The sequence below is a fragment of the Hemitrygon akajei genome, chromosome 6, assembly GCF_048418815.1.
Source record: "Hemitrygon akajei chromosome 6, sHemAka1.3, whole genome shotgun sequence".
Classification (NCBI taxonomy): Eukaryota; Metazoa; Chordata; class Chondrichthyes; order Myliobatiformes; family Dasyatidae; genus Hemitrygon; species Hemitrygon akajei.
The window spans coordinates 178,615,512-178,642,313 of record NC_133129.1 but is presented as its reverse complement, the minus strand read 5'-3'; the positions used below and the strand labels follow the sequence as shown (position 1 = coordinate 178,642,313).

General features: G+C 41.8%; 1 protein-coding gene across 4 annotated transcripts in view; it reads right to left on the bottom strand.

Moving 5' to 3' along the window:
- The window catches only part of LOC140729722 (Wilms tumor protein homolog), a 145,418-nt gene that overhangs the window by 89,296 nt on the left and 29,320 nt on the right, over nucleotides 1-26,802 (bottom strand). For all 4 annotated transcript variants that reach the window (XM_073049833.1, XM_073049834.1, XM_073049835.1 and 1 more), the window contains exons 2-3: nucleotides 25,543-25,665; nucleotides 10,287-10,389 (exon numbers count right to left, since the gene is read on the bottom strand). In XM_073049833.1, the coding sequence (XP_072905934.1) occupies nucleotides 10,287-10,389; nucleotides 25,543-25,665 (226 nt within the window). The remainder of the gene's footprint in view (nucleotides 1-10,286; nucleotides 10,390-25,542; nucleotides 25,666-26,802) is intronic.

Here is a 26,802-nt window from a genome sequence, read left to right as displayed (position 1 = left end):
ATTGTCCAGCATTCTGAGCCATATAACATAACTGGATAAACGTAACATTTCAGTACTCTGAGGCGGGTTGTCATGCCTAGTTTAGTGTTGGTCAATATGCTCTTCATTCTCATATAAGGTGTCTTTGGCCATCCCTATTCTTCTTTTGATGGTTGTACTGCCATCTGATGTCACCCAGCTTTCTAAGTAGCAAAAGTTCTGTACTTGCTTTATGTCTTCCCTGTTTATTCTCAGCCTGCAGATAGGATTCTCCTTCTTTTTGGATATCACCGTACATTCTGTCTTTTTGCAGTTGATAGATAGCCCCATTTTTGCACTTTCTTCAATGGTGGTGGCATCCGTCAGTCTCGAGAGACCATGGATCTGCGCCTGGAGTTTCCAGGGCGCAGGCCTGGGCAGGGTTGTATGGGAGTCCGACAGTTGCCCAAGCTGCAGGCCTTCCCCTCTCCACGCCACCGATGTTGTCCAAGGGAAGGGCACTAGGACCCATGCAGCTTGGCACCGGTGACGTCGCAGAGCAATGTGTGGTTAAGTGCCTTGCTCAAGGACACAAACACGCTGCCTCAGCTGAGGCTCGAACCAGTGACCTTCAGGTTACTAGTCTGATGCCTTGCCCACTAGGCCACGCGCCAACACTTTCTTCAATAACTATATCAATTAAGTTTTGTAGTTCTTCCTCCGTACTTGCAATTAACACAGAGTCATCCGCATATCTGAAATTATTGATCTTTTCACCACCAACTTTGATTCCCAAGATGTCTCTTATCTTTTTGTAATATTGTTACACTGTACACATTAAATAAATTTGCTTAATGTGTACAGTGAAACAATATTACAGAAAAGGAATAAAATGTGCTTAAACACAAAGGCAAGCGTGCATTTACAATGTAAACAGTATTACAAAAAGTGGCTTAAAGTGTTTACACTGCAGTGTGGTGATGGGGTAAATAGAGGAGGTGGGGGTGGGGCCTAATTAGCATGGTTAATCAGATTAACTACCTGGAGGATGAAATTTTAAGATGGTGTGAAGTTTTTGTTTTAATAGCCCTAAAGCACTTCCAGAAGGGAGTTTTTGGAAACGGCAGGTTGCAGGGTAGGTTGCGTCTGCAATAACTGTTTTTTTGTCCTGGACATATGCAAGTCCTGCAGTGATGGTAGACTGCAGCCAGTGAACTTCCCTGCTGACCTGACAGTTCGCTGGAGTTTTCGTATATTGTGAGAAAATGCTGCACCAAACCAGCCCTAGGAAAAGAAAGAGAGAGTGCATTCACCCTGTCTATGCCCTCCCTTCATGCTTGGGTTAATGCAAATCATATAAAACAAAATAGCAAAAATAATTTGGGGTGTATTTAATTTTTGAAGGAAGCCATGAGTTCAAACACTTCACAAGCTCCGTTAATTCATTTTCACTTCTATACTTAATTGTGACCCACCCTGCCTCCATGTTAAGCCTGTGCTCTACAGAAGCCACTTACGCTGCTATTCCAGTAATAACAGCAATCGTGAGAAGTACATTAAACAGAGAGGCAATAAAATATCCCATCCCTAAAATTAGGTCCAATTGTAAAATGAATTCCTAATCCTCAAATGTAACCCAAGCTCTAATAACAGTACTACCTTTCAACAATATATCCCAAACCCTGATCCTAATCCTGCAACAGCTTATTAAAACAAAAACACACAGCTCAACTTTAGAGGCAGAAGGGGGATTGGGGAAAACCTCTTTCCAACTAAGAACAATAGTTTCTGTTATCCAGTTGAAAGTTGATTAATGCAGGGAGTTATTATATTCTAAAATTCACTACTAAAGCAAACACACTCAATGTTTTTCCTAGGTGCCAGATTTTCCACTAACCCCACAACACGCTTTAGCTGTTTCTTTTCTGCAGAGAAAACAAAAGCGGTGAGACAATTTTCTTAATTTAATTTCCATTGTGATTTCCAGAACTGTTTCACCCTTGGCTAGGATCCATGGCTTGCATTTAAAACAAAATGTTTTCCCTTTCTACCCAGGTACTGTATCCTGTCGCGAAGGTCACCCGAGTCGCTGCTTGGATGAGTTGTTACATTTGAGATTACTCTGTAAGTCATATTTATAGATTCTGTGGGAGACTATGTCCACTTTTCACCAGGACCAGCTTCAAAAGCTTCCCTGTCATCAACCTACTACACACCATCCATCTTGATAAGCTTCTTTCCTTCCTCTATTACATCATTATCTCCTTCCCTTGACGTCGACGGCACATGCACTCGAAGTATTTTTGGACATGTTCATTTCACTGGGCTTTGTTGCGCTGAAACATTCAAAAATTCCTAAAGGGTTCGACTGATGAGCATGGGAGGGGATTCCCTAGTGGTACAACACTCATTCCAGGAAGCGCGGTTTCAGAATGGTGTGGTGGGGGCAAGGTCCTATAGGACCAAGATGAGGATATGTTTGTTCATCAGGGGGAAGTGAACTTCTGGAGTTCTTTACCCTGGAGAGACATGCTGATTGGAAACACAGGTCAGGATATTAAGGAGATAGGTTGTAATGGGGATTGCACTGGTAAAATACCAGGCGTGATTTTAATGACTAGTGGATTAAGGTCGAACATCAAACGGGGTTGTTCGTGTTTCTATTTGTTAGATATATCCAATGAATGTGATGTGACAACTCACAGCAATTAGACCATTTGTTCAATCTTCACAAACGAGGTTGTTCCTCCTCCTATTCCTGAGCATGACGATTCCCATTTCACAGATTCTTAGGCACAAGATGATAGAGTACCCTGACTGGTTGCATCATGGCCTGGTATGGAAACACCAATGCCCAGGAACGGAAAATTCTACACAAAATGTCGGAAACAGCCCAGCCCATCACAGGAAAAGCCCTCCCCACCACTGAGTACATTTACGAGGAGCACTGCCGCAAGAGATACAGCATCCATCATCAAGGACCTCAGTTATCCAAGCCATTCTCTCTTCTCACTACTGCTATTGGGAAGGAGGGACAGAAGCCTTAGAACTAACACATTTATTACCCTACAAACATCAGGCTCCTGAACCAGAGTGAATAACTTCACTCACCTCAACACTGAACTGATTTCATAACCTATGGACCCACTTTCAAGGCCTCTACAACTCATGTTCACGGTTTTATTTATTTATTATTATTAGTTGTTTTTTCTGTACTTTCACAATTTGTTTTCTTTTGCACATTTGTTGCTTGTCAGTCTTTATTTGTGTGTAGTGTTTTTTTAATTGATTCTATTGTATTTCTTTGTTCTACCATGAATGTCTGCGAGAAAATAAATCGCAGGATCGTATATGGTGACATATACGTACTTTGATAATAAATGTATCACAGTAATGCCAATAAACTCAGACTCAAAATGAACAAGACAACATAAACAAAATCCAAAGGCTAAACCACAAGCAGCAATACTAGACATGGAACTCTTATGATTGAGCATTGAGTGCTCAGCACAAGGCCTTTAAGGACAGACTTCCAATGAGGGAATGCGGCAGGCAATAACTGGTAGACTGAATCTTAAGGGGACAATGGCAGCTACCCTTATCCTGGGGAAGTGGAGCACAGAAACTTGGATGCCTGCTGCTGTTCAGTGGGGACTATGAGGGCTCTGTACTGTCGGAGATGTGTTATACAAGTCCTTGTTCATTCCTTTCATGGGAGTATGGTGAAGACAAGCATGGGACATTCGCCTACTAACTTGGTTACGATTTACCTTACATCAACGTCACCAATACAGGGAATTTGACTATTATCACTTGTTTGCTTGTGAGAACTTGCCGTGTTCAAAGTGTCCTCCACGTTTCTTCAATGCAGGAGCGGCTGTGTTTCTAAAGTAGTGCTTCAGCTCTCAAGTATTGGGATTTGGCTTCTCTGAGGATCATCGCCTGCCACGACGGAGAGACTTGTGAGTTCCTGAGAGCTCGAGAATGATGCCGTCTGGAGTTCAGCCATCCGGTGCTTAGCTCATGGTAGGGTCACCTATGGCAACAAGGTCAGGGGGGAGGTTCCAGACAAAGAGTGATCTAAGAGCTCAGTGGTGGAGCTGGCAGAAGATGATGCCACATCAGAACAGTGGTGAAGGCTGCAGCAGTGCAGGGTCCCCAGTTGTCTTGCACTCCGTGCCACTGGCCCCTGGCCCTGATCTATCAAGGGCTATTCATGCATCAGCCTCCCAACATTTAACAAAGTCACACACAGGCATTCTCCGTTTAGGGAATCTACCCTAACATCCGGGTTAAGTCACACGGCGATCAGCAGGTGCTGAAGGCAGCATGATTGCAAGGTCTGGAATTCCCTCAGAATTTATGGATCTCGGATCAGCCTCTGCAGCCATCTGAAGACCCACTAATGGAAACCCCTTAGGAGAACGTCATATTCAACTGGACAGTTCGCTCTACTATTGGGGATTGGAAAGGTGCTACAGAAATGAAATTCCTTCTCCTGTCATTTTCTGGATTGTACATATACGAGAGGTATAAGGAAGCCGGGCACACCTTCAAGTATCGATCTAGACTTTTACATCAACCCTTGAATTGAATGACTACGAATGGTAAAGAATAAAAATAAATTAGTCATACACACGAGAAATTCTGCAGATGCTGGAAATCCAAAGCAACACACGCAGAATACTGGAGGAACTCAGCAGGTCAGGCAGCATCTACAGAAGTGAATAAACAGGCAATGTCACCTTGTCCTCGGGATGCTGAATTTAAAAAAAAAAATTCTAAACATAAGAGACACTGCAGATGCTGGAAAACCAGAGCAACGATGCAAAAGTTCTGGAGAGGAATAAACAGTTGATGTATGGGCGAAAACCCTTCATCAGGACTGGATAGGAAGGGGGAAGAAGCCAGAAAAAGAGGTGGGGGAGGGAAAGGAGTGGTGATAGGTGAAATTAGGTGAGCAGGAAGTTGGAAGCCCGAGGCAGGGAGGAATGAAGTAAGTAACTGGAAGGTGATAGGTGAAGAGGGAAAGGGCTGAAGAAGAAGGAATCTGAGAGGAGAGTAGAGTGGACCATGGGAGGAAGGAAAGGAGGAGGGGCACTAGAGAGAAGTGATAGGTAGGCAAGGAATAAGGGGAGAACCAGAATTAGGAATGGAAAAAGAGAGGTGAAGAAGGGAAAAATTACCAGAAGTTAGAGGTTGATATTCATGCCAGCAGGTTGGAGTCTACCCAGACAGAATATGAGGTGTTGCTCCTCCAACCTGAGAGTGGCCTCATCATGGCAGTTGAGGAGCCCATGGATATCTTTGTTAATGAGTCATCTTTGACCGCGTTGATCACCAAGACTAGAGATAAAATTGTGCCTGCTTTGCTGTTAACTGTATTCCTGCCACAACCACAGACTCTACCGTGGGGTCTGGACGCCTCTGCAGGCGGGACGCAGAATGGGGTCAGCAATCACACTCGTGAGGATGCACATACCAGCCGTTGTGGTGGTATTTAACCCCCCTCCTCTCTTTTCAGTCTTGTTGAGTGTTGACCAAAAGTCAAACCTCCTTATTTACTTTTGCCCTTTTTCTGGGATGGAAGACTACCATTTAGATTGACGCTGTAAAAGAGTGATATTTAGTTACTATTGTTACTGCTTACAAGCTGCATTGTTGGTGTCAGCTTTCACTTTGAGAGTTTTAGTTAATGGCTCTACCGGCCTAGTGTTTATTGGTTTTCCTTCCTTTAATTCTGCACAGTTCTTATTAAATGTCAGTGTACTATTCATCCACTTCAGTGTCTCTCCCTCTATATTTGGGCCATAACCGCACGTTCCTGTCAATTCGTGCTGCATTCCAGTATATTTCTGCAACTTACTGGGTTCTGATTTTATTAATAGCTGTTACAACAAGATTCTAGTGGGACGGCACAGTAGCGCTGAGCGCCATGCTTTTTGGTACAGTTGGCCCAGGTTCAATTCCTGCCGGTGCCTGTAAGGAGTTTGTACGTTCTCCCCAGTGGATTTCCTCCGGGTGCTCCGGTTTCTTCCCATGGTCTAGAGACTTACCAGTTGGTAGGTCCATTATTCCTTGTAAATTGTCCTGTGATTAGGCTCAAATTAAATCGGGGGATTGCTGGACGGCATGGCTCGAAGGGCTGGAAGGGTCAATTCTACACTGTATCCCAATAAATGATAGCAGAATGCTATTAGTTCAGAGGGTTCAGAGGGTCAGAAGTTAAATACAAACATTAGTGAGCACTAAAACAAAATTTGCACTAGCTGATAAGGGAATATTTTCCTTAATTAAGGAAAATCCTTGTATTGTTTCCACTGACCCCATTGATACACAGAAACATAGAAAACCTACAACACAATACAGGCCCTTCCGCCCACAAAGTTGTGCCGAACATGTCCCTACCTTAGAAATTACTAGGCTTACCTATAGTCCTCTATTTTACTAAGCTCCATGTACCTATCTAGAAGCCTCTTAAAAGACCCTATCGTATCTGCCTCCACCACCGTTGCCAGCAGCCCATTCCACGCACTCACCACTCTCTGAGTAAAAAACTTACCCTTGACATCTCCTCTGTACCTACTCCCCAGCAACTTAAACCTGTGTCCTCTTGTGGCAACTATTTTAGCCCTGGGAAAAAGCCTCTGACTATCCACACGATCAATAACTCTCATCATCTTGTACACCTCTATCAGGTCACCTCTCATCCTCCGCCGCTCCAAGGAGAAAAGGCTGAGTTCACTCAACCTATTCTCATAAAGCATGCTCCCCAATCCAGGCAACATCCTTGTAAATCTCCTCTGCACCCTTTCTATGGCTTCCACATCCTTCCTGTAGAGAGGCGACCAGAACTGAGCACAGTACTCCGAGTGGGGTCTAACCAGGGTCCTATATAGCTGCAACATTACATCTCGGCTCCTAAATTCAATTCCCTGATTGATGACGGCCAATACACCGTATACCTTCTTAACCACAGAGTCAACCTGCACAGCTGCTTTGAGTGTCCTATGGAATCGGACCCCAAGATCCCTCTGATACCATGCTGACATTGGAATAGACTCTGGGGCTGGACAAACAGTCTTGAGTGAAGAGCATGGAAAGAAGGTAGTATATTGTTGCAGGAGATGTAGAGAAGTAATAAGTTATCAATGGTTTTGACCTAATGGAATTGGGTGTAAAAGAGATAACCATTTTACACCCTTCATGGAGTTTGGGGCTGAAATAACAACAATCATTGCTCAGAAGGCTTTGACAGCAACAACACAACAGCATCTCTTACTCATTATCAGCAAGACCAAGGAGCTGATTATTAACTTCGGGAGGAGAAAACCGGAGGTCAATTAGCCAGTCTTCATTGGAGGGTCAGAGGTGGAGAGGATTGGCAACTTTAAATTCCTCGAGGACTTGTCCTGGGCTTAGCACATAAGTGCAATTATGAAGAAAGCACATCAGCACCTCTACTTCCTTGGGAGTTTGCAAAGATTCAGCATGACATCTAAAACATGGACAAACTTCTATAGATGTGTGGTGGGGTGTAAACTGAACCACTGCATCACAGCCTAGTATGGATGCAGCGATGCCCTTGAATGGAAAATCCAACCAAAACCAATGGATACAGCCCAGTCCATCACGGGCAAAGCCCTCCCCACCATTGAACACATCTACGCGGAGCATTGTCACAGGAAGGCAGCATCCATCATCAGGGATCTCCACCATCCAGATCGTGCCTTCTTTGGGCTGCTGTCATCAGGAAGAAGGTACAGCAGCCTCAGGACTTACACCACCAGGTTCACGAACAGTTATTACCCCTCAAACATCAGGCTCTTGACCCAAGGGGAGATGTCCACAAGAAAATGACTTTGTTAATAAACTTAATTTGAACTTTGACAGTGTGTGAAGGTAAATGTTTGCCAGAGATTGCTTTCTGTTCACTAAAGTCATTGATTTGACCCTTCTGTACTGATCACAGCAACCTCCTGACATATTGTCTCGACTGGTACTTGGCTAAGATCGCCGAATGAGACAACCCAAAACCCTTGACAAGAGTGTGATCAAGCAAATGAAGAGACTCTGAGACTTGTGAGGAGGAAATATGTGGGCTGAAGGGCCTGTTCCTGTACTGTACTGATCCATGTTCTATAAACTAGGACAGTACTCTCAAAGAGGTTAGTTTTAAGGTGCATCCTAAAAGAGGAAGTAGATGATAAGCTGGATAGGTTTGGGCAGGGAATTCCAGACGGTGACAGCTGATGCATCCTTGCCAGTGGTAAAATGATCTTGTTGCATCAGTAAATCTCACAGAGTGAAATGAGGCCATTCATCTGATGGGGAATGGGCCCTGATCAAGAGGGCAGAATATGCAGGAGCTCAGAGACGTTGTAGTGCTGGAGCAGATCACAGAGATTTTTTTGCAAAAACGGATGTTAGGATTTTAATATCAAGCATTGCTGCTCTGTGAGCCACTGTCAACTAGAGATCTCGAGCACATTGGACAAAGAGACCCAGTGCAGCTAATTCCCAGGGCAGAATCTGCTACCTCGTCTTGGCACTCAGCTAACAACTGGAAACGGTGAGCCCCTTTCTGAGCGAACCATCTCAAACTCAGAGGACTTATGAGGTGCAGACCTGATGAGGAAATGCTGTGATACCTGATAATGCACAGTAATACATAACAATTACTTACCTCTCTTCCTGCCTTCTCCCCATAACCTTTGGTGCCTTTACTAATTAAAAACCTATCAACCTCCGTGATAGAGGCTATCCAGAGACTCTTGGATAGGCATGTAGGATTTTACATGCAAAAACTGCAGCCCTTTACTTCCATTACGAACAAGCCAAAAGCAGTTGCCTTACGCTGACCCCATTACGTGAGACATTGTCTCTTAAAGTGAGCATAACAACTCAATGACGGTGCTTGTGAATTACGTAGATCAGTTTCTATTACAAACAATATGTGTCATCCGTCACCCATTACATTACTCTACAGGCACGTGACTATGCGGAGAATGGAGGGATGTGGACCATGTGCGGGCAGATTGGACTAGGTTCTTCTCAGGTTAATTAGTTTTCCACTACATTGTGGGTCAAAGGTCTTGTTCCTACTGTTCTATGCTTGAAACAAGCACTCCCTTCAGGGTCCTGCAGAGCATCCTTACCTATAATTAGAAAGAGGATGAAACCTAAGATGAAATAAGTAAATGAGCAAAAAGGAATTTTACTGGAATTGTGATTTCTGTGGAATAATATTTATTCATTTTCCAGAATTTGTTGTCACTAGAAACTATTGCCGAATCCTGACCCCGGTGAGGCCTCATTTGGAGTATTGTGTGCAGTTTCGGTCACCTACTTACAGGAAAGATATCAATAAAATTGAAAGAGTGCAAAGAAAATTTACAAGGATGTTGCTAGGTCTTGAGGACCTGAGTTATAGGGAAAGGTTGAATAGGTTAGGAGAATGACAGGAGATTTGACAGGCGCATCCAAAATTTTGAGGGGTATAGATAGGGTAAATGCAAGCTGGCTTTTTCCACTGAGGTTGGATGAGACTAGAACTAGAGGTCACGAGTTAAAGGTTAAAGGTGAAATGTTTAAGGGGAACATGAAGGGGATCTTCTTCACCTAAAGGGTGGTGAGAGAGTGGAATAAGATGCTAGCTGAAGTGGTGGATGTCGGGTTGATCTCAACATTTAAGAAAAAATTGGATAGATACATGGATGGGAGGGATATGGAGGACCAATGGTGTGGGTGCAGGTCGATGACATTAGGCAGATTAATGGTTCAGCATGGACTAGATGGGCCAAAGTGCCTATTTCTGTGCTGTAATGTTCTGTGACTCTATGACTTAATGACATGCTGGGGGCAGCCTGCAAGAGTCACCACACAATCCAGTGCCAACATAGCATGCCCACAATGCCCAGCAGAACAACACAGAACACAAAGTAAATGCAAGCAGGCGTCTTCCACTGAGTTTGGCTGAGACTAGAGGTAGAGGTCATGGGTTAAAGATGAAAGGTGACTCTAAAGATTTGTTTTTCTTTGTTGACATACAGAAAGGTGAAGGGTGAGATTTGCCCTTTCAGTTATGTACTTGTTTAGTTCCAGACGGAGTGCACATGTCTGCAAATGTAGTCCTTATAGAGCAGGGCTTCCCAAACAGGGGTCCACAGACCCCTCAGTTAGTGGTAGGAGTCTGTGGCATAAAAAAGGTTGGGAACCCCTATTACACGGAGTAGCCAAATCTGTGTCTTACAAAGATCAAAAGCAGCGACACAACATACATCCTCAAACCTTTCTCATCCAGCTTAGAAGTGGTGTAAAGACGTTACCTGTTGTACGGGGACCTTAACAGCAGGGCCTGGCTTCCAGCACAACTGTCTGTTGAGTTGTGGCAGCCGTACACCGGCGGAGCCACTGGATACTGTTGCTCTCCTGTGAAATAAGTGACAGAGGCAAGTTTATTTGTAGCCTTGTCAGGCAATTGTAAAGTATGAGCTGCTGTGGAATGACTTAAAGACAGCGTTAAAGTAGCGTAGATGTGATCCAGATCGTACATGACACTGTGCTTGACTCCAGTGGGCACAAGTGGGATTTAGCAAATGCATAACATTTTTGTCCTAATTGCCAGTACCCAGGATTGTATGACAAGCTCAATTCAGCCTGTCTGAGCGATGTATCCCATTTAAAGTTTCAGTCAACAGGGTATGAAGTACCTGCACATACTCTGACAGAGAATATGAACTAAAGCAGTCTCTAACTATCAAGATGAATTAAAACAAGATTAATGACAATCCCAAGAAAGATTCATGTTTCTACATTTTGAGATGAGGAGGACCAATGTGCTGAGAAACCAAAGTGTTTTTTTTTTCTTGTGTTTGGATGGATTAGATTAATGGGTTGCTTTTCCAAATCTTTTTCGGTATGAATTTTCTTTTTTCCTTTGATAAGGGACGGCACAGTAGCATGGTGGGTTAGTACAACACTTGACAGTACCAGCACACCGGGTTCAATTCCCGCCGCTCCCTGGAATGAGTTCTCCCTGTGGATTTGCTCCGGGTGCTCCAGTTTCCCTCCAGAATCCAAAGACGTACCGATTGCTAGGTTAGTTGGTCATTGTAAATTGTCCTGTGGTTAAGCTAGGATTAAATAGGGGGATTGCTGGGCGGCCTAGCTCAAAGGGCCGGAGGAGCTTATTCCACACTATGTCTCAATGAACAAATAAATAAATGTTTGTCGACGAGGGGCTCAAATAACCCAAGCACTCAGATTCTCTCCAATTGCTCCAAAAATATTCACAATATTCAGAACATCTCTAAATATACAACTGTACAGACAACAGGTCAGACAGATCACAAACCCATGAACACTAACTCACTCTTTGTTCCTTTTTGAACTACTTACTTATTTTTTCAAGCTTCCTATTGTAACTTACTTCTTTCAGAATATAATTTTGTATTTTCATGTTTTGTCCTATGCTACTGCCATTAAACAACACAGTTTACAAAATATCTCAGTAAGCCCTAGGTGCCACACCACCAGGTTCAGGAACAGTTATTACCCTTCAACTATCAGGCTCCTGAGCCAGCGTGGATAACTTCACTCACTGTAACACTGAAAAGATTCCACAACCTTTGGACTCACTTTCAAAGACTCTACAACATATTACAATTCTCCATATTATTATTTATTGCTATTACTTGTTTTTTGTATTTGCACAGTTTGTCCTTCCTTCTGCAGGTGGATTGTTTGTCGGTCTTTGTTTGCATGTTGTTTTTCATTAATTCTATTCTGTTGCTTTGTATGCCTGCAAGAAAATGAACTTCAGGTTTGCATCTACACCTGATTCTGAATTCTGATTGGTAGTTGGAATCAGAAAATGTCCCAGCCCACTGTCAATTTTATCTTGTGAAACCTTGTTTAAACTTTATCTTTCTGCATGCCCAACCATCCACATGGGAAAAAAGTAATTGTCTTTAATTTTTCCAAATTCTGCCTTTATTTAAATCAAATTAATTAACAAAAATATTGATCACAAACAACCAACTGTTAATTGAATGATGGTCAACTGGAAATTCAAAGTTTAAAGTAAATTTTATTATCAAAGTACATAAATGTCAACATATTTTCCTGTGGACATACTTAGCAAATCTATAGAATAGTAACTATAACAGGATCAATGAAAGATCAACCAGAGTGCAGAAGACAACAAACTGTGAAAATGCAAATATAAATAAATAGCAATAAATTAGCAAGAATATGAGATAATGAGATAAGGAGTCCTTAAAGTGAGATCATTGGTTGTGGGAACATCTCAATGGATGGGCAAGTGAGTGTAATTATCCCTTTTTATTCAACAGCCTGATGGTTGAGGGGTAGAAACTGGTCTTGAACCTGGTGGTGAGAGTCCTGAGGCTGCTGTTCCTTCTACCCAATGGCAGCAGCGAGAAAAGGGCAGGGCCTGGGTGGTGGGGATCTCTGATGGGTGCTGCTTTCCTCTGACAGCATTTCATCCATGTGTGTTTGATGGTTGGGAGGGCTTTACCCGTGATGTACTGGGCCGAATCCACTACATTTTGTAGGATTTTCTGTTTAAAGGCATCGGTGTTTCCATACCAGGCTGTAATGCAGGCAGTCAATGCAGTGTCCACTACACATCTATAGAAGCTTGTCAAAGATTTAGATATTTTGTTGAATCTCCGCAAGGGCTCCTAAAGAAGTAAAGGTGCTGTCGCGCTTTCTTCACAATTGCACTTACATGCTGGGTCCAGTACAGGACCTCTGTAATAATAACATCCAGGAATTTAAAGTTGCTAAACCCTCTCCATCTCTATTCTACATTGATGAATGCACTACAGAATCGAATAATGCCAAGCTAAAAATTAGATATCGACACATTAAATATCATTTTGATGGGTTATGGTGACCTTCTCAAATTGAGTGTTAAGATATGACCAAGTCAATCTCCTCCACTAAGACTTCTTTCCTTGTTATAACAGTATAACAAGTTTCTCTAGAGCAAGACTCTACAGATGAACAGTGGAGATCATTCTAACTCTTGCATCACCATCTGGTATGGATGGGACACTGCAGAGGATTGTAAACTTAGCCAGCTCTATCATGGGCATGCACCTGCCCAGCATCCAGGGCACCTTCAACAGGAATTGCCTCTAAAAGCTGGTATCTATCATGAAGGACTCTCACCATCCAGGACATGTTCTTTTCTCTTTAACACCATCAGAGAGGAGGTCCAGGAGTCCAAAGGCACACAACATTCTAGTAACAGCTTTCTCCTCTCCACCATCAGATTTCTGAATGGACAATGAACCCATGAACGCTTGGAGTACTGTGCTCAGTTCTGATCGCCTCACTACAGGAAGGATGTGGAAGCCATAGAAAAGGTGCAGAGGAGATTTACAAGGATGTTGCCTGGATTGGGGAGCATGCCTTATGAAAACAGGTTGAGTGAACTCGGCCTTTTCTCCTTGGAGCGACAGAGGATGAGAGGTGACATGATAGAGATGTAGAAGATGATGAGAGGCATTGATCATGTGGATAGTCAGAGGCTTTTTCCCAGGGCTGAAATGGTTGCCACAAGAGGACACAGGTTTAAGGTGCTGGGGAGCAGGTACAGAGGAGATGTCAAGGATAAGTTTTTTACACAGAGAGTGGTGAGTGCATGGAATGGGCTGTCGGCAATGGTGGTGGAGACGGATACGATAGGGTCTTTTAAGAGACTCCTGGATAGGTACATGGAGCTTAGTAAAATAGAGGGCTTTGGGTAAGCCTAGTAATTTCTAAGGTAGGGACATCTTCAGCACAACTTTGTGGGCTGAAGGGCCTTTATTGTGCTGTAGGTTTTCTATGTTTCTATCTCACTATGTTTGTACTCTATTTGCACTACTTATTTAATATATATATAAATAAATATATATACAGCACCTATAAAAAGTATTCACCCCCCCCCCCCCCCACCGGAAGTTCTCATGTTTTATTGTTTTACAATATTGATTAACAGAGATTTAATTTGCTTTTTTTTGACACTGATCAACAAAAAACAACTTTCGTGGCAAAGTGAAAACAGATCTCTACAAAGTGATCTAAATTAATTACAAATATAAAGCACAAATTAATTGATTGCGTAAGTATTCACCCCCTTTAAAATGACACACCAAATCATCACTGATGCACACAATTGGTTTTAGAAGTCACACAATTAGCTAAATGGAGATCTGCTTTCGGAGACCTGTGTGCACACAGGCTGTTTCGATTGATTATAGTAAACATGCATCTGCATCTGGAAGGTCCAACTGCTGGTGAGTCAGTATCCTGGCAAAAACTACACCATAAGACAAAAGAACACTGCAAACAACTCCATGAAAAGGTTATAGACTAGCAGGAGGTGGATACAAGAAAATTTCCAAGTCACTGAATATCCCTTGGAGTACAGTTAAGTCAATCATCAAGAAATGGAAAGAACCTGGAACAAATTATTGGAATACAACTTCCACATAATCCAACATTATTTTTACTAGGCGATATTGAAGGGATAAAATCGAAATCCAAATTGAATAAATATCAGAAAGAATTCATAAAAATTGCATTGGCAGTAGCCAAAAAGGCTATTGCAGTCACTTGGAAATCGGATTCATACTTAAGTACAGATCGTTGGAAGAATGAAATTTTTAGCTGCATTCCACTTGAAAAAATTACTTATAATTTAAGAGATAAATATGAAATACTTCTGAAAATTTGGCGCTCTTAAATATATAGATGCTCCAAAGATAAAATTATTGGTCATCTGGGGAAAGAAATAAATATATATATTAAAGCTATTATGAACTCCATGGAGCATGTGGGGATCTTCCAATATCCAGGCATTCTTTTTTTTTCTTCTTCTTTCTTTTTTCTTTCTTTCTTTCTTTTTTCTTCTCTTTTTTTTCTATAGGGATATGTTAGGGGGAGGGGTTAAGGGGAGGGGGAAGGGTTGATAATTTTTTTTTCTTTCTGTAACCTATTTGAAAATTCAATTAAAAATTTTTTTAAAAAAAGAAATGCAAAGAATGTGGCACAGATGTAAATCTGCCTCGAGCAGGTTGTCCTAAAAGACTGAGTGACTGTGCCAGAAGGGGACCAGTGAGGGAGGCCACCAAGAGACCTGTGACAACTCTGGAGGAGTTACAAGCTTCAGTGGCTGAAATAGGAAAGACTACATATACAACAACTGTTGCCCGGGTGTTTCACCAGTCGCAGCTTTATGGGACAGTGGCAAAGAGAAAGCCACTGTTGAAAAAAAACTAACATGAAATCTCAGCTTGAGTTTGCCTGAAGGCATGTGGGAGATTCTGAAGTCAGCTGGAAAAGTTTCTATGGTCTGATGAAGCCAAAATTGAGCCTTTTGGCCATCAGACTAAGCACTATGTTTGGCATAAGCCAAACACCACACATCATCAAAAACACACCATCTGTACCACAAATCATGCAAGATGCTGCGGGATGTTTCACTGAAGCAGGTCCTGGAAATTTTGTGAAGGTAGAGGGTAAAATGAATGCAGCAAAGTATAGGGAACCCCTGGAGGAAAACCTGATGCCGTCTGTAAGAGAACTGTGACTTGGGAAAAGATTTGTTTTCCAGCAAGACAGTGACCCCAAGCATAGAGCCAAAGCTACACAAGAATGGCTTAAAAACAACAAAGCTAATGTTCTGGAGTGGCGAAGTCAGAGTTCAGACCTCAATCCAATTGAGAATTTGTGGCCGGACTTGAAAAGGTCTGTTCCTTCACAATCCCCATGCAATCTGACTGAGCTTGAGCAGTTTTGTAAAGAAGAATGGGGAAAAATTGCAGTGTCCAGACGTGCAAAGCTGATTGAGACCTATCCACACAGACTCAAGCCTGTAAGAGCTACCCACAATTGCATCTAGTAACTACCAACTTGAAAAGGCTGAATACTTATGCAATCAATTATCTTGAGTTTTATATTTGTAAGTAATTTAGATCATTTTGTCGAGATCTGTTTTCACTTTGACACGGAAGAATCTTTTTCTGTTGTTCATTCTCAAAAAAGCTAAATTAAATCCACTGTGATTCAATGTTGTAAAGCAATAAAACCTGAAAACTTCCAAGGAGGGTGAATACTTTTTATAGGCTCTGCATATCTTATTGTAATGTATATTTTATGTATTGCAGTGTACTGCTGCCACAAAACAACAGATTTCATGACAAATATCAGCAATATTAAGCCCAAATCTGTTTCTGATCCATTGCTTAGAAAATCAGCCTTACCAATTACAATAACTATTTCATGTCTTTGGAATATATTGCTCATGCAACTCTGAAGAAAAAGTGAAGAATATTTGAGATATGTATCTGTGTTGGTTCTATAGCAGCCCTTTGAATGCAAGCAAATTACTTGTCCATAATGAAGTGTAATTTGAAGTTAACTTTTTACCTAGAAGCATACTCTGGTCAGGTTGGATGATGGAAGGTTGGCGAAGGGAACAGGATGGGGCTATTTGGACCCCAAAGCTTGTTCCGCTGTGAGTGACAGACTCATGTTCAAGGACTCTACAACTCATGCTCTCAGTATTAATTTTTATTATTTGCATAAATTGTCCTGTTTTCCAAATTGGTTGTTTGTCAGTCATTATGTATATTTTTTCACAAATTCTACTGCACTCCTTTATTTTCCTGTAAATGCCTGCCAGAAAATGAATCTCAGGGTAGTATATGGTGACATATAAGTACCTTGGTAATAAATTACTTTGACTTAGAATGACCTTACTCTTTTTCCCATATCCCTATGTAGCTGACGAATCCTATCAACCTCAGATTTAAATTAACAATTGACTCAACACCAAATGGTATCAATGTTGAGTTATAAGCGTCTACCACCATCTGCATTTCAAGACTCAAGTCCTGCTAGCAATGTCTGTGGGTTCCTGTTGACATTCATTGAATTCACCTCAAATTATTCTCTCAGCTCCATCAGCCAGGCTTTCAACCTACACAATTTACACTTCTGCTAAAGCTGAACTTCAGACAAATTCACTGACAGATTCAAGAGGTTGATTCCAAGAATGAAAGGGTTAATGTATGAGTAGTGTTTGATGGCTCTGGGCCTGTACTCACAGGAGTTTAGAAGAATGAGGGAGGATTCATTGAAACCTATTGAATATTGAAAGGCCCAGACAGAGTGAATGTAGAGAGGAAGTTTCCTATAGTAGGGGAGTATAGGACCAGAGGGTACAGCCTCAGAGTACAGGGAAGTGCATTTAGAACAGAGATGAGGGGGAATTTCTTTAGACAGAGGTTGGTAAATCTGTGAAATTCATTGCCACAGACAGCTATGGAAGCCAGGTCATTAGGTATACTTAAAGTGTACTTTGGTAGGCTCTTGATTAGTCTGGACATCAAAGCATATGGAGAGAAGGCACTAGAATGGGGTTGAGCGGGATAATAAATTAGCCATGATGGAATGACAGAGCCGACTCAATGGGCCGAATGGCCTAAATCTACTCCTATGTCTTATGGTCTTGTGGACACGTGGCATTGAAAGAAACACCAGTTACGGGCGTGTGCACTGTGAACAGAGGAGTCGGCAATTACTGACAGAAGCCTGAACAAAATCTGTTCCCTAATACCACCAAACTCCTCATTACATGAGAGATCATGGCCCAGATCGGCTGCAGGTCAGATCTGATGCATGATTTGAGACCTGAATGATTTCAATGTTATTTGTTGGGCACAAATCAAGCTTTTAATTACTTCCATGTGTTTTATTGTTTTTAATTAACTTTTTGGTTTATATCGCTTTTATTATTCTTTACTTCAATTTTAATGGATTTTAATTGTTGCTGAAAGTTAAAGATACTCAAAGTCAAAGTCAAGGCGAAGTCAATGGAGACTGGTCTAGGACCAGATAACACAGCCTCAGAATACAAGGTCTTCCTTTAGAAAAGAGATGAGGAATTATTTTAGCCAGAGGAGGGTCATTCTATGGAATTAATTGCCACATGTGGCTGTGGAGGCCAAGTCATTGGGTACATTTAAAATAGGGGTTGATAGGTTCTTGATTAGTAAAGGCATCAAAGGTTACATGGAGAAAGCCGAAGAATGGGGTTGAGAGGGATAATAAATCAGCCATGATAAAATGTTGGAGCAGACTCGATGAGCCTAATGGCCTAATTCTGCTCCAATGTCTTTTACCGTACACAAGCCTGCCCCTCACCATAGGGTATAAATTAGTATAGTGGGGGGGGGGGGGGGTGTCAACCTCTAAAGATTGTAGGTGGGCCTTGTAGGTGTGAAGTTAGGAGTGCAATGTGTCAGATCCCAGTCCTTCAGTGCCAGTTAAAATGGTCGCCCCACACTAGCCTCACCCGCTTGATGTAGCACTGATCTCACTTGGTTTTGGGTCCAGCAAAAAGGTCCTTGTGGTGACTGATTCTCGGCTGCCACAGTATGGACGCTCACCCTTTTAGGGCAGTGGGGTAAAGAGCAAGGGGGTGGGTGCTGCTATCAACCCAGTCATTGACTCTGACAATGAAAAATCTGCAGGAAGAACTTATTGGGTCGAGCAGCAACTGTGGGAGGTGCATGGTTTTGGCCTGAAATGTCGATATTTCTCCCATAGATGCTGCTCGGCCCACTGAGTTCTTCCAGCAGATTGTTTGTTGCCCCAGATTCCAGCATCTGCAGTCTCTTGTGTCTCCAGGTTCAAAGTTCAAAGTAAATTTATTATGAAAATATGTATACATCACTGTATGCTACCCTGAGATTCAATTTCTTGCGGGTATTCACAATAGAACAAATACAATAGAATCAATGAAAAACTACACACAAAGACTGACAAGCAATCAAAGTGCAAAAGAAGAGAAGCTGTGTAAATACAAAATAAATAAACAAACAAACAAACAAATAAATGAATAATACCACAAACATGAATTCTAGAGTCCTTGAAAGTGAGCCCATAGTGTTGAGGTGAGTGAAGTTATCCACCTAGACTCTCTCACTATAATAAACATCCTCTCCACATCACTCTATCTAGGCCTTTCAATATTCAATAGGTTTCAATGAGATCCCATTTGATTCTTCTAAACTTCAATGGGTACAGGCCCAGAGCATTCAAACGTTTCTCAAATGTCAATCCTTCCATTCTCAGAATTATTGTGTGAACTTCCTCTGGACCCTCTTCAAAGCAACACATCCTTTCTTAGATAAAGGTCCCAAAACTGCTTATAATACTCAAGTGTGGTCTGGTCAATGCCTTAAAAACCTCAGCATTACATTCTTGCTTTTATATCTGATTCCTCTCAGCACCAGGGAGACTGATTGGGCAGAATGGCTGCTAACTTATTGTTAAAGTCACCAAAAACCTGATACAAACATTTAAAAATATTCGATCAGCTGTCGTAACTTATTGACGATCTGGAAAACTTTCTGTTCTTACAATGAAATGAATTGTAACTTTTGGTATATTGTTGCATGTTTGACATGACTTTACAATGAAAAGTCTTTCTCAATTACTCTTCGGACAGACTGCAGCATATTTTAGTTTTTTACATAGAACACCACAGCACAGTATAGACTTTTGGCCAACAATGTTGTGCCAACCTTCTAATGTTATCAGGGATCAATTTAGCCCTTCCCTCCTACATAGCCCTCTACTTTTCAATCATCCATGTGCCTGCTACCGCATGGTGAAAGGCCTAGACAGAATGGATGTGGAGAGGATGTTTTCTATAGAGGGGAGTTTAGGACCAGAGAGCTCAGCCTCAGAATACAAGGATGTCACTTCAAAACAGAGATGAGGAGTAACATTTTTAGCCAGAGGGTGGTAAATCTGTGAAATTCATTGCCACAGATGGCTGTGGAGGCCAAGTCACTAAGTATATTCAAAGCAGGACTTGATAGGTCTTGAATAGTAGAGGATCAAAGGATACGGGGAGAAGGCAGGAGAATGGGGTTGAGAGGCTTAATAAATTAGCCATGATGGAATGGCAGTGCCAAATCTGCTCCTATGTCTTATCATCTTATGGTCTTTTCTAAGAGTTTCTAAATGCCTCTACCACCGCCCCTAACAGAAAGTTCCATGCACTCAACACTTTACATATAAAGAGCTTACTTCTGATATCCCACCTCCAATCAACTTAAAAATACTTTCCTCCAATCACCTTAAAATGATGTCCCCTAATATGAGCCATTTCCACCTGGGAAAAAGTCTATGGCTGCTCACTCGATCTGTGCCTCGGTCCATCACAGATAAAGCATTCCCCACCGCTGAGCATATCTACATGAAATGCTGTTGCAAGGAAGTAGCATCCATCATCAGGGACTCCCACCACCCAGGTCATGCTCTTTTCTCATTGCTGCTGTTGGGAAGAAGGTTCAGGAGCCTCAGGACTCAAACCACCAAGTTCAGGAATAGTTATTACCCCTCACCCATCAGGCTCTTGAACCAAAAGGGATAACTGCACTCAACTTCACTTGCCCCATCTCTGAACTGTTCCCACAACCAATGGACTCACTTGTAAGAACTCTTCATCTTGTGTTCTGAATATTTATCGTTTACTTACTTATTTATTATTATTTCCTCTTTTTGTATTTGCACAGTTTGGTGTTCTCTGCACTCGGGTTGAACGCCCTAGTTGGGTGGTCTTTCATTGATTCTGATATGGTTATTAATCTATAGATTTATTGAATATGCCCTCAAGAAAATGAATCTCAGGATTGTATATGCTGTCATATATGTATGTTGATAATAAAATTTACTTCGAACATTGATAATCTTTTATTAATAGTGGCCTCAGTGTGAAGTTTTCATCATAATAACTGAGGAAATCACTGTCCCAGGTCAATCAATGGCAGGAATAAAGCAATAAAAAGAAAGATCTCTTTAAGTTTCTAAACTATTAAAAAGCAAGTAGAAGATCTTAACCAATGAATGTTTCAAAATTCATGACACATAATCTACAATTACATCATGTTATATCACTGCAATCTATTCAAATTTATACAGAAGTATTTGCCTAGTTATATCAGTAAGATTGAAAGTCTGCAGAGCAAATTTACAAGGATGTTGCCGCACTTGAGGACCCGAGTTATAGGAGAAGTTTGTATAGGTTAGGACATTATTCCCTAGAGCATAGGAGAATGAGGGGAAACTTGATAGATGTATACAAAATTATGAGGGGCATAGATAGGGTAAATGTAAGCCGGCTTTTTCCTCGGAGGTTGGGTGAAACTACAAGAAGTCATGGACTCAGGTGAGAGTGGGGTACAAGGTGTCTGAGGAAGTGTTGGATGTGATTTTGATTTCAACACTTAAGAGAAATTCGGTCAGGTACATGAATCGGAGAGGGTATGGTCCGGGTGCAGGTCGATGGGATGAACTAGATCACTAGGTTGGCATAGACTAGACATAACATAACTAGACATAGACATAAACTGGCCAAAGGGTCTGTTTCTGCGCTGCAGCACTCAATGTCTCTGTGACTATATCTATGATGTAGTGCAGAAATCTGAAGTTATGTACATAATGTGCTGGAGTGCTGTAACAATTGTCAGCTGAACGTGCACTAGGCACGGATTCAGAACAGCGTATTTATAAAAGGCAATGTTGTTTCAGTCCTTTCTGGCGGAGGACAAGTGTAAACCTTTTCATGTGAATGAATAAACGGATGGCAGCCGCAGTGAAGTCAGAGTCTGGTTTAGCGCAAATGGTACCGGAGTGCAATAGTAATTTTAATTTATAGATACAGCATGGAACAGGCCCTTCCAAACCATAGAGTCACACTGCCCAACCACCACGAACCTCATCACAGGACAATTTACAATGACCAATTAACGTACTAACCGGTAATCCTCTGGACTGTGGGAGGAAACTGGAGCAGCTGAAGGAAGCTCATGCAGTCACGGGGAGAACAAACTCCTTACAGGCAGTGCCAGAACTGAACTCAGAACTCTGACACCCCGAGCTGGAGCAGCTTTGCCCTTATCGGGGCACCATGTGGAACGCTCAGACCTCCATTGGCTGCTGGGTGTAAAACTGGCCGTAAACCTCTCCACTGGTTGGCACAAGTAGCATAACGCTACTGCAGCCCCAGCAATCTGGGTTCAACTTCCACTGCTGTCAGTAAGGAATTTGGACGTTCTCCCTGCGGGTTTCCTCCGGGGTTCCGGTTTCCGGTTAGTAGGTTAATTGGGCAGCATGGTCTCATTTGGCCAAAAGAGCCTGTTACCATACTGTATGGCGAGAGAGAGAGGGGGGGACAGACAGGGAGGGAGGAGGGTCAGTGTTCATAAAGAGTTTATACATTCTCCCCATGACCATGTGAGTTTCCTCCAGGTACTCCGGTTTCCTCCCACATTCCAAAGACTTATGGGTTAGGAGGTTAAAGGGTCATTTGGTTTAATTGGGTGGGGTGGGCTGGTTTGGCCAGGGGAGCCACTTACAGTGCTGTATCTCCCTATCTTATTCTTCTTTCTATTGACCTCACTTAATGTTAAACTGCGTGGGATGTGGTGGCTGGAGTAATGGAGTGGGGAGTTTAATGTGACCACCTGATTTACACCTTACCAAAATTGTAAATTCTAACCAGAGTAACACTGTTTATAGTTAAAATTACTTCTCCTACTATTGTACATCTTCAGGTGAAGGTTGTTTAATGTGCTGGCAGGCAAACAGCATCACACTTGCTTTGTAAACCAGGCTAAGACCACACTTGGAGTATTATGAACTGTTTTAGACCCCTTGTCTAAGAAAGGATATGCTAGCATTGGAGAGGATCCAGAGGAGGCTCACGAGAATGATCCTGGGAATTAAAGGGTTAACACATGCGGAGCATGTGATGGCTCTACGCCTGTACTGGCAGGATTTTGGAAGAATGGGGAAGGGGAAAATCTCAACTATTGAAAGGCATAGAGTAGATGTGGAGAGGATGTTTCCTATTAGACCATAAGACCATAAAACATAGCAGCAGAATTAGGCCATTTGGCCCATCAAGTCTGCTCCACCATTCCATCATGGCTGATCCTTTCTTCCCCTCCTCAACCCTATTCTCTGGCCTTCTCCCCGTAACCTTTGATGCTGTGTCCAATCAAGACCCTATCACACTCTGCCTTAAATATACCCAATGACCTAGCCTCCACACCTGTCTGTGGTACCAAATTCTACAAATTCACCACCCTCTGGCTAAAGGAGTTTTCCCACACCTCTGTTTTTAATGGATACCCCTCTAACCTGAGGGTGTGCCCACACCATGGGAAATATCCTTTCCACATCTACTCTGTCTAGGCCTTTCAACATTCAAAAGGTTTCAATGAGGACCCCCTCATCCTTCTAAATTCCAGCGGGTACAGACCCTGAGCCACCAAGCATTCCTTGTATGATAACCCTTTCATTCCCGGAATCATCTTTGTGAACCGCCTCTGGACCCTCTCCAATACCAGCACATCTTTTCTTAGATGAGGAGCCCAAAAACTGCTCACAATACTCAAGGTGAACCCTCACCAGTGTCTTATAGACCCTTAGCATCACATCACATATATTGGGAGACTCTAGGACCAGAGGGCACAGCCTCAGAATACAAGGACATCACTTTAGAACAGAGATAAGGAGGAAATCCTTTAGCCAGGGGTGGTAATTCCAAAATTGAGTTAAATTGAGTATAACATGTCCAGTAATGTAATTAGTATCTAAGTACATAATACAAAATTCTGTCATCCTATATCAGGCTATGTTGGGCAGCAAATTCACTTGAAACCCCTCCCTTTGCTCCACCAACCAGGCTTTTAACCTGTTTAACTTACACTTCCACTAAAGCAGAAATTCAGACAAATTCATTGAACTACGGCCTACAAGTTTCTCCTGGAGTCCATGAGAATCACAAATTCCAGGATCAGCATCAGAATCAGGTTCCTATATATATACTGTATATTTCTTATAAGCTTATTATTTAACCTATAACCTAATAAAGTGGCCACTCAGTGTATATTCATGGTCTTCTGCTGCTGGAGCCCATCCACTTCAAGGTTCGATGTGTTGTTCATTCAGAGCTGCTCGTCTCCACACCGCTGTTGTAACACGTGGTTATTCGAGTTACTGTCATCTTCCTGTCAGCTTGAAACCCCAGTGAGCAGAAACATTTCTGAATTGGCTCACTGGGTATGTTTTTTTCACCATCAGTGACAAAAATCACTGCTTTTGAACACACAAGCAGACGCTACTTATTATTAAAATATATATTTAAAAACTTATTTTTAAAAGTTATTTTTTTTAAAATTGTTTTTAAATTTATTTAAATTAATTAAAAACTATTATTTAAAACTATTTTTAAAATAGTTTTTAAACTGTTATTTAAAAACTATTCACTCTATTTATTTAAAAAACTATTGTTATTTAAAAACTGTTATTTTAAAACTATTCACTCTAGGCATGGTGTAGTGTCTAGTGGTCTCACAAATGCTAGTTAGGTACTGTTTGGCAACACTCTCCTGCCCCAATAAAGAGGCAAGATGTCCCAAATAAACTAACACAATCCCGGCTATTTTCTCGATTAGTATTTGCTCTTTAAGAGTTGTTCCAAATAATTGACTGCCCCAATTAACTGGAATCCATTCTGTATAGGTACAGTATATGAGTTTGTGTGTGTGTGTGTGGGTCTTCAGGCTCCTGTACCTCCTCCCTGATGGTAGCAGTGAAAGGAGGACATGTCCTGGGTGAAGATGGTCCTTAATAATGAATGTCAACTTATTTAATTAAATAAAAACACAGGGCTTACTTGTTTCCTTACAACACTGTATTTACAGTATAGACACTTTCAGCTCTTAAAGACTGAATGTGGATCACCAAAAGCTGTAGCAAATTCCTGCAGATTTTCTGTGGAGAACAGTACGACTGGTTGCATCACTGTCCGCTATGGAGGGGCAACTGCACAGGATCGGAGAAAGCTGCAGAGGGTTGTAACCTCAGCCAGCTGCATTATCCACCAGCTTCCTCACCATGAAGGACATTTTGAAAGGGCGGTGCCTCAAAAAGACAGCATCCATCATTCAGGCTTCAGCACCCAGGACATGTCCTCTTCTCATTGCTACCATCAGGAAGGAAGTACAGGAGACTGAAGACACACACTCAACACTTTAGGAACAGCTTCTTCCCCTCCGCCATCAGATTTCTGAACGGATCGTGAACCCATGAACACTACCTCACTATTTTTGCTCTTTTTATCTGTATTTCTTATTCAATAGTTTTTTTTAATGTATTGCACTGTGCTGCTGCCATAAGACAACAAATTTCACCACATTGATAATAAACCTGAGTCTGACTCTGATTCTGATTTAATCAATCTATTAACTTTCATGAATTACAGAGATACAAACATATTCTAGACTCTACAAAAATAGTGTTAAGGGACATTTAAATCATGAAGAACTATCTCACAGTCCAGAGTAGACCAGGACATTGTAAAAGGGTTTCTAGCTAGTTTTGCACAAAGCTGATATTCATTCAACTGTTAGGATTGATAGAAGAGGTTTGACATTTAACAAAGATTATTTAACCTTGATGTGTGGAGTACAGAAGTTTTACCTATACTGTTCTGCTGGGTGATGGGGTCCTCGTGCTTGAAGGCGTGATTCGAGAACTGAGGAGTGTGGTGGTTGGGAGTGTGACCGTAACCTGGAGTCGTGTCGAAAGTCACAGCACTATAACCTGAAACAAACACAGAGACATACAGTGAGTAATTGATGATGGTCTTAAATGGAATTCTGCTGTTTTCCAAACGTTTAGCATCCAAGTACATTTAAAATACGTGGTCCATGCATTTGGTGAAAGCAATAACTGATTTTCACCCTACAAGATCCCACAACTAATTAATGAAATAAGATCATAGGACTTTGGAGTAGAATTAGGCCATTTGGCTCATCAAGTTTGTTCCACCATTCCATCACAGCTGATTTATCAACCCCAACCCCATTCTCAACCCCATTAACTCTCAACCCATTCACCTGCCTTCTCCCTGTAACCTTTGACGCCATCACTAATCAAGAACCTATTAACCTCTGGTTTAAACTTACCTAATGACTTGGCCTCCACGGCTGTTTATGGCAATGAATTCCATAGATTCACCACCCTCTAGCTCATGAAATGTGTGTGATCTTAAGGATTTTGGTTGAGTGGGAGACATTGGCTCCACACTTCAGATTAATTTATTAATCACATGTATATCTAAACATCGCCATTCTCCTCTAGACTGCGTGGGTTTGCCCAGGAGCTCTGGTTTCCTCCCACGTTCCAAAGCTGTTTACCACGTTCACGTTGGTAAGCTGTGAGCATGCTATGTCAGCACCAGAAGCAAGGCAACACTTGCGAGCTACGCCCAGCACAAACATCAGACTGTGTTGGTCATTGACGCAAAACAATGTGTCTCAATTATGTTTTGGTATGAATGTGACAAGTAAAGTTAATCTGTAAATCTTAAAAATAATTCAATGGACATGCGATTAATAAACAAATGAATCGGAATCCAAATCTTTCCTTTATCGGAACCAGGAATGCGTCCAACTAATCTGCCAATAAGAGAAAGATTTTAAAAATTAACCCTATAAGTACCAAGAAGTTGGTAATAGATGGTGGCTACACACTGTAAAAGTATAACGATCACTCACATTGAATATAATGTTCTCCTAAGGGGTTATTCCCTTAACAGAGAACTCAACATTCAAAGAGTCAAAGTCCATTTATTATCAAAGTACGCGTGCAGTATATAACTCTGAGATTCATCTTTCCCCAGACAGCCATGAAACAAAGAAACACCATTGAACACATTCAAAGAAAACATCAAACACC